This window comes from Pteropus alecto, unplaced genomic scaffold, assembly GCF_000325575.1.
Source record: "Pteropus alecto unplaced genomic scaffold, ASM32557v1 scaffold288, whole genome shotgun sequence".
Lineage (NCBI taxonomy): Eukaryota > Metazoa > Chordata > Mammalia > Chiroptera > Pteropodidae > Pteropus > Pteropus alecto.
The window spans coordinates 3,343,449-3,352,174 of NW_006442124.1; the positions used below are offsets into that span (position 1 = coordinate 3,343,449).

At 44.1% G+C, this 8,726-nt stretch overlaps 1 protein-coding gene across 3 annotated transcripts in view; it reads right to left on the reverse strand.

Moving 5' to 3' along the window:
* FHL2 (four and a half LIM domains 2) overlaps positions 1 to 8,726 on the reverse strand; it is a 38,583-nt gene that overhangs the window by 21,112 nt on the left and 8,745 nt on the right. For all 3 annotated transcript variants that reach the window (XM_006920795.3, XM_015596289.2, XM_015596290.2), the window contains exon 2: positions 5,596 to 5,775. In XM_006920795.3, coding sequence (XP_006920857.1) covers positions 5,596 to 5,751 — 156 coding nt within the window. In that variant the 5' untranslated portion in view covers positions 5,752 to 5,775. The remainder of the gene's footprint in view (positions 1 to 5,595; positions 5,776 to 8,726) is intronic.

The window sequence follows — 8,726 nt, forward strand, 5'->3', positions numbered from 1 at the left end:
TTTGCGTCCTCTTATGAAGTCTGAGTTAATAAATTCACGTCACAGCTTCCTCCTGGACTCACTTCTTAGGGAAGTCTGCAATACGTAGGAAGTGAGAAAAGACTTTATGGCAAGAGGAAGGTAACTAAATACTACCAGCTTTGGTTTTTTAGGACAGGCGGAGGCTTCTGGCCAACATGACATTCTCCCCAGAGTCTCAGCGTGAGGCAGGCAGGATTTTAGGCACACGATTCCCTGGAGATGAGGAGTCAAGAGGCTAGATTATGATTGAGTAGACCCGTGTGCCTGAACCCAAGTTTCAGTTCTCTCTCTGAATGATAATCTGTGAAGACGTGGTGGCTAATGGCCCTTTTCCTCTCCTGTGTCCTTAGCTCCAAACAGAGCTTTAGTTTTGGTTCTTAGCGCCGAGGTAGTCTCCTCTAGCCTTGGCAATTCTGTTATGCGTGGAGCCCACCACGCGGGCCCCAAAGGTGAGTATAACGGAGACACCATTTAGATGCTGGAAGTCCCAGGTTAAAAAGTAAGGATTTGCTGACAGAATTTCAAGAACTTTAAGATGTCCTAGAAATGTCCTAGTTTTAAAGTCCTCTAGAGAGAGAAGGAAGAAGGGGAAAAAAATTAAGAATCTTACACAACCCAGAAAAAATACCAAGGCTAATCCTGTGCTCATAGAAATGCCATAAATTGCAGTAAAACGTTGATAAACAATGTAAGATTAGGCCCAAACACTTCCTGTCAGATTTTACATTTTTCCATTTCAGAAACATTCCTAATATGGGCAGTGCTGGTCACTTGGCTCCGAATGTGCCCTTCTAGAGACTTCAGCAGAGCCATGGGGTTGAGTCAGGGGTCTGGAGGCCCCTCAGCCCCTCAGCTAACTGTAGGTGGCTCTGGGGAACGGGATGACTTCAGACCAAAGCTAGCCTGGAGTTGGCACCCACTCCTCCTTTACATACCGTGTCACCTGGGCTGAGAGATTTCCCAAACCAACCACTCCTCAAATCCATACGCTTTATAAATGGATGCTCAGTCTCAGCCATACTCGGTACTTGGAAAAGATGGTCTATGCTTCGAGAATGTCAAGTTACTATGTTCTCACGGGTATATTCTTTCAAATCTATAAGAACAAAGGGTCCAGAAGAAGAGATGATGGCAAAAACTGTGGAGCACTGTCGCAAGTGTTCCATCTATGTTAACTCAGTTAACAGAGATGGGCAACCCTGTTTTCAGACATGGACACCAAGGCTCAGAGGTGACATAAGTCATTGGCATCACAGCTCCTTGAAGGTGGACCCAGGCAAGCTCGGCTTGAGTTCTACCCCGGCGGGCATGGTGTCACTGCTGAATGCTGTGCACCTGGTGGGCATGCCTTGCAGGTGGCCCTTGGGTTTTCACAGACTGAGAGGTCTTTCTTACATTATCCATCCGGCCAGCTTTGTTCCCAATTCTGAGGATCCTGCTTTACTCAATTCCCTTTGGAAACAGACTTTTCTCTTACAGGAAGATGTCTAAATAAATACACATTTTTTTTCAGTGCTCTTTCCAAACTCTGTGGACAAATTACATAGAAACTCTAAAAAGGCGATTCACTCGTGAAGCACTTAAAAGTCACCTCAACGAATAAAAAAATGTCAAGTGGGAGAGCTGGACTGTGTGAGGCCAGCAGGAGAGGCCCATGTCCCGCAGGGTGAACCAGTTTCTCAATCTGACCCTACCCCCCTCGGCCGGCCTTGGTCAGGAGTCTTCTAAAAATCTAACAGGAGCATCTAGATTTAACCTGAGCGTGTAAAAGCCTTGGCCTCCTATTTCAGATTTCTCTCATTGCTTTCTGCCAAAAGGCCCAGAAATTTCCTGTCCTCTAAGAACTTTCCAAATGGCAACTGAGAAACTTGTCTAGTTTGATGGGTGGACATGGGTCAATTTGATCATCAATTCACTGTTTTCATTTAATTAACTAGGAAGCTGGAAACAGTGTCCTAGCAACAAATTGAGTATCACTTCTGTGGCACAGTCACTGCCATCTGAAGGGGCCCAGGAGAAAGGCGGGAGCCTTTTGTTGAGGTCACCTGATAGAGGCCAGGCAGATGCCTCTACTGACCACTACTAGTCCGATCGACACCTGACCTGACAGTCACGAGACAGTGTTCCACCAGAGGCTGTGCGGGGCAGGCAGTCCAGCACATGGGTCAGGAATCACCGCATCTGGGTTCAAACTCCAACTCAAGTGCCTCCCAACCCTGTAACCCAGGCAAGATTCCCAACTTCAGCCTCAGTGGCTTCTCCACAAAATGGAATGAGAAACATTTCTCTCTGAGGAGTGTTACGAGGAGTGTGGACTTTAGATCATGCGCTTAAAGCGTTTCCCAGCTCCTGGAACAAAGCAACCTCTCGGAGTGTGGTAGCTTTTATGGCAACCATTGGAAGCCAGCTCTGAATGCGAGTTTTAGACTCACAGGTGGATTTTCATTCATTACTATTTCTTCCTCTTCCCAGAACCTTCTAGGGCACATGGGTGGGTCTGGTGGCTTATCTGACTTCATGATCCTGCTCCCACGGACATGGAAAATTTGAAATCCAAGCCGGGCATATGGCCTAGAGTTTTTGTTAAAGTCACTGATTAGATGAATGCACGTGACTTACGACCATCTCTGGAGCTACTGGCCAGCCTATCTCTTCTTTAATGTTTTGAATTTTTGAAGCCTAGAATATAAGTAGATAGAACTACCTACAGAATATCTATAATTAGGCTAAAAATTATTTTGCTAGCATCTACAGGTGTCCAAAAGAAACTTCATAATGTCAGAGGATCATGAAGTTTTATCTGTATTGCCTGTTTTCAACTATTCTACTGGCCATAAAAATAACTGGTTCTTATCTTTTGAGATCACAGCATTTTCTCAGAGTAAGTACATAGAAATAAAGAATATAAATGAGTGGCTGCACAGATTTGACATTCAAACATGTAAACTAACTACAGGAACAGGTCCTGAGGTCTTGTCTATCTCATTTGAGAGGCAGTCAGTACCCACAAAGTTAGCCTAATTCCCATAGGCTTGCCAATATTTTTAAAATTATACACATACCCATGTCCTCAGAGGGAGAGTTAAGGGAGGCTCACGGTGCCTATGCTATTTTAAGAAAAGAAAACGGCCACCAGATCTGTCTGCTCAGTTGCTCTCTCGAGTACCCTGCCTGCCAGGACGTCAACTTTACTTCCTGAAGTAACAGAAACATTTTTTTTTTCCTATCACTGCTTCCTCCACAAAGTCAACTATGCAGTTATTTCTGAAAGTCCATAAAGTCAGTCCAAATATTCAAAAGCCCCAAATGGCAAGAACTCATTTCAAGTCAGCATCTCTTTTTCTTCCTAAATGTAGAAAATCATGTGGCAGAACTCCACATACAGTAAACCGTTAATCTGGGTTGAAAAGTTCAGCATGATTAACTCTTGACTTTGGAGCAGTCATGTTGATTTTGGCCCCACTTGGGGGATTCTTGTTTATTGGCTCATAAAGTTTGTGCTGAAGGATAAGGCGCTTTATGGGTCTTTCCACTAAATCATATTGGAGAAACGGTATGTGATTTTTGTTTTGTCTTTACATTAGTCACCCGTCAAGGATGACTAGCCCCAAACATCCAAAACAGTTCCTTTCAACTAGGGATGTTTTTTTGTCAGAATAATAGCTGAATCTCTCACCTGCTTAAGTCTTTTCTATGTAAAGCTTTTTGTAAAATAATAATTTTTTCTCTGCCTGTTAGTTCTTCCTCAAACAGGACATTTTTATTGATGTTTCTATAATGAAAACTGATAAAGAGAGAGGGCAAAGCTTCCGAGAGGTGTGTGAGGGAACACACGTTACAGAAAAAATAGGGAAGCAATTAGAATAAGAGTGGAGGCTGGAGTTTATAGTAACATCATCAGCTGCCATTTAGAGTGCTCAGGGCTTGGTATCTGCATACCGTAATAACCCCGTGAAGTAGGCACCCTTGTTTCATCTCCATTTTAAAAATGTGAAGACAGCTACAGAAGGGTCAAGTCATCGGCCCAAGTTCACATAGCAAGTGAGCCACAGAGCCAGGGATGAAACTGGGCAATCTGGCATCTAAGCTCTTATACTTGGACTAGTAAATAAACAAAGAGGCAATCTGGCATCTAAGCTCTTATACTTGGACTAGTAAATAAACAAAGAGGGACTCAGAACGCCCATCAGGTACAGTGAGACATCATCAGACAAAGCTAGAGACAGGAACGTGTCAACTTTTAAGCTAGGAAGAATGGCTACCTTTTGCTCATGGTGGCCAAACCACTGAACGTTTTAAAGTTTACACAGACTGTGAGTTTCGTTTCTTTTATACTTCTGTTTTGAGGCCCAAACATACAAGGCCCAGCTTGGCTTCTAGTGGCCATTGGTCTCTGTTCAGGACAAAGTCCTCTTTCAGCATAAGAAGGAAGTTATTCCTCCATTATCACTAAATGCTTAGCAATAGAAACTGATGATGTAATATAGCCCATAGCTTACTGTCTTTCCTAGGAATGATGTAATGAAAGAAAGAAATATAAGAAACATGCCTTGGACATGTTTGTAGACACGGCCTGACTCAATCGGTCAGCAGTTATATATTGTTATATCTCACCACTGAAGAGAGTGGCAAAATCCCAAGAGTATAAAGGAAGGACAGCAGGAAAGAGACAGTGGAGTGCCACGAATTGCCCTGGAGTCCATTATCTGGGAATTTCTTTAGAGATTCCAAAGTGACACCATTTTGTACCAAATCTGTGGCTCTTAGGATGACAGTTACTTAAAGTGCTTGTCAACTGTGTCTCAGCAGCCGTTTTGCAAGAGAAGCTATCTGATCTTAGAGATGTGGACAGTTTGCCTAGGGGATCCTTCAGTAGACCAGGTTGGACTAAAGATGTGCAGAGAAGTACAGGCCAGGGTTTCCAATACTCAACCCCAGTCCACTGGCATAAAGGACCGGTGGCCTCGGTTGAACCTGCTGCGCCATCCATAGCAGGAAAGCTGGGAATTCCTATGCACGTGTCTTTCCCCTTGAAAAAGAAACAATACAAATTCTGACCTTCTGCTACTAAAGAGAAAAGAGCCCCTAATATTCCAATGAATTTCCTGCTTTTCTTGTGTGCAACTATCTAGGAGTGGGCTCTGGCTCATTCACGTGCACATTCATTCATCAAATATTTACTGAGCAGCACCTGCTCTTCGTGAGTCAGCAGGAGGCAAACAGGAGTAAGGGAGCATTGCTGTCAAGAAAGCTGCAGGGTTGGGAGGTGGGGTGGGAGGTGAGATAAGAATACAAATCACTAGAATATCAGAAGTGTTTGCAGGATGCTCAGCACAAACGTCCTCGTAAAACACTAACCAAGTGCTACGGAATCAGGAGTGGGCAGAGACCAAACTGGCAGAGGGAAGAGGCTCAGAAAGGTTTATGGCAGGGTCCAAGCCCATCCAAGATGGAATTTCAATAGGTGATGAAGATCGGGACTTTTGGCACAACCATGCAGAGAGGTCCCTGGATCTTGGGGAGTGGGAGGGGCCCAAGAGTTCCCAGGCACTGCCCAGGGGAGGCCCGGGGTACCTTGCAGTCACAGCCGATGGGCTTCCTGCACTCCTCGCAGGTGCTGGCGTAGAGGGTCTCGAAGCAGGCCACGCAGTAGGGACTGTCCTCCCTCAGGATATACTTCTTGCCAAAGAGAGATTCCTCGCAGTGGTGGCAGTCAAAGCGCTCAGTCATCTTGACACTTGGCTTTTCAACGACCTGACAAAAGAAGGGAACGCATGGGCTCCAGGGAGTACACGGTGAATGCCAGACATGCTAAGGCATTAACTGTCCTGTTGCCTGTCAGTGTTGTCTCTAGCCAAGGAGTGGCTCTCTCTTCTGGGTGCATAACTAAAACTTACCCTTGAAATGGTCATAATTTTCAATGATGTTTTAAAAAAATTAGTTGGGGGCAGTTTGGGGTTTGAGTTCATCCCACGACTTTAAAAGTCCCAATTATGGTTGACTGTCAGAAAAAACTACCTCTGTTTTGGATATAAGAGTTCGCATCAGAGCCCGCATCCTGTGTGTATGCTTCAAATGTGTGACAGAGCATTACATCTTTCCTTTCTCTCTGATCCCAAAATAGAAAGGCAGGGATAGAAACAATACATCCATTTCTATAAAAAGATTTTCCATGAGCTCCCCTTTATGATTCATAAATTCGAATAGTAAGAAACCACAGTATCAAGAGGGAGTTGGTAAACCTGAGTTTAGGTGCCCAGAGAACATTGCTCTTGACCTTGACACTGCATTGGAAAGCACAACCTACCCTTGCACAAAAAAAAGTGCCATACGTCCCTTGGGTGAGTCATTTCTCCCAGATGAAAAGGGCATCTTTCTGCCACGGTGTCCAGATAGCAGGACACAGGTCACAGCCTCAATGTTCCTGCTGGGGGATTAGGACACGATGGGAAATGGCAGTGACCTCGGGCAATGACCTCTCTAGGCAGCACCTCGAGGCTTTCAAAAAGGAACAACAATGTGTCTCCATGCCAGTCGCACTGCATTTTTCCAGGGTGAGCATAGAGTGTGTGTGAGCAGAAAGGGACAGGGAGGAAATGGAGGAGGACAAGAGGAGGTTTTCACCTGGCCTCATCCTCATATGCCATTCGCAGACACACACGGTAGAATGCTCTAGAAAGAAGGAGTCCACTGTGGAAACAGTGTGGAGATATGTCTCCGGGGCATTCAACACAAAGTCAATCTCCTGCAGGGATATATTCTCAAGTGGCAATATTTATTTTGTGAAAAGTACAAAGTTTTATAGGTTGTTAAATACGCGGCCTGGCTGACGATGGAACTCTGAGCGATGTTTCATGAACTCTAATTAAACTTGGTTCAAATTTCTGTCATTTCAAAACATTTAAGGGTGAAATTCCAGAATAATACCCTGTGATACAAATAAAATATTGTTGCCAGGTTTATGATAACAGCAAATTTCATCGTGTTTATTAATTTTGGGCTCTTGTATATACAAGTCTCAACAATTGTAAGCAAATAAATGAACATATTTCAAGCATCCGGACCTGGTTATTTCCGCGTTTATAGAACAATTTTATTCCAAGAGTATTAAACACGCAGCTGGACACATGTGGCAAGAGCCAGCTTTCCAAATCGCTCTTCCTGGAGTTAAGAAAACATCGTCTGGACATTCTCGTGATAACATCACAAGATGAGGCTCTTAAGCATTTGAATTATTATTCTGAAACCCAACATATAAATATTCTTTGCACTAAAGCCATCTCAGGTTGCAGCAGCTATGTTGGCAGATGACTCAACACTTTCCTGTAATTCCTCAGTTATTGGCCTTGAAAGTGGCTATCATTTACTTCTTCACAACTGACCACTATCCTTCCAACACAGAGGTTGCCATTTACCTGTGGAAGCAAAGGCCGTTTTTGCCGATTCAGTTCACACAAATTTAAAAATAATGATTTGGGAATTTGAAATAAGAATAACGAAAGGAGAAAGAACAATAAACGGAGGAATTTTAAAAGCTGGAAACAACTCCTAAGATTTTCTATGACAACTGTCTCATTTTATGGATGGAAAAACTGGAGCCCAGGAATATCGATGGAAAAAGAGGATTCACGTGAGATTTCCCAAACAGATCTCTAAGTTAGAGAAAACAAATTCCCCTTCTAAATCGAAAGGTGGTTCCAGTGGGTTTGGACAGTGCAGCTCCTGCCGAGGAAAGAAAATAATCCGCATGCTGCACCAATAACCTCTCTATAGCACCATATCTATGTTCCCCAGTCAGTGAAGGGGTGAACCTTGTCTCCTCCAAGGAAACAGCCACTATGCTCATGCACCTGGTATGCGTTTGCTACCTCCACAGGAACAGGACAGAAATCATCAAAGGGAGTCAAACCCGAGCACCAGGGGGCTCCCCTCTGCTCAGGGTGTGACCAAAGCTATCCGAGACAACTAGACAGCGCCATCACCGATGCTTCTGTCCCCCAGAAGGAACAGTGAGGCTGTGACCTGCTCAGAGGGTCCCACTGGGATGAGGCACTTGGTTTGGCTCCCCTTTCTGTAGGTTTGTTTCTGATGATGGTGGGTCTCTCTCCCTCCTCGCTCCTTCTCCCTCCTCGCTCCTTCTCCCTCCTCGCTCCTTATCTTCCCTAAGAAGTCACTGCAGTTTCAATGATTAGGAGAGCACTTTTGCTTAAACCAACGGGTTAGGTGTAAGGTGAGGACCTGTCACTTATTAGGAACAGGGCAGGGCGCACTTTATCTGAGAAGGTCCTCTTAGCGACTCCCAGAGAATTCTATAAAGCACAAACCCTGAGAGTCAAAGTAAGTAGCCCATTAGCCAAAGAGAAAATGAAGAACTTCCCTCTGTCACAGTGTTTAAAATCAGTTCTCTCTTAATTAAACGCTACCAAATAGAATATTCTTTTAAAAAATTTGTGCTTTTAAAATTACACCATCAATCTTAAGCCTCTTTTTAATGGGAACAATTATCTACGGCCCTACAGGAGATGTTCCCTGTAACTTTCCATGTTTTAATCCTATAAAACACCTGACTATTCATTCATTCAAGAAGCATCAGTTGACCTGGAACTGTTGTGTCAGAAGTTACGCAAAGTGCGGGAGATACAAGATGAATAAGATACAGGCCATCCCTGAAGGAACTTATAGTCTAGTGGGAAACACAGATATAC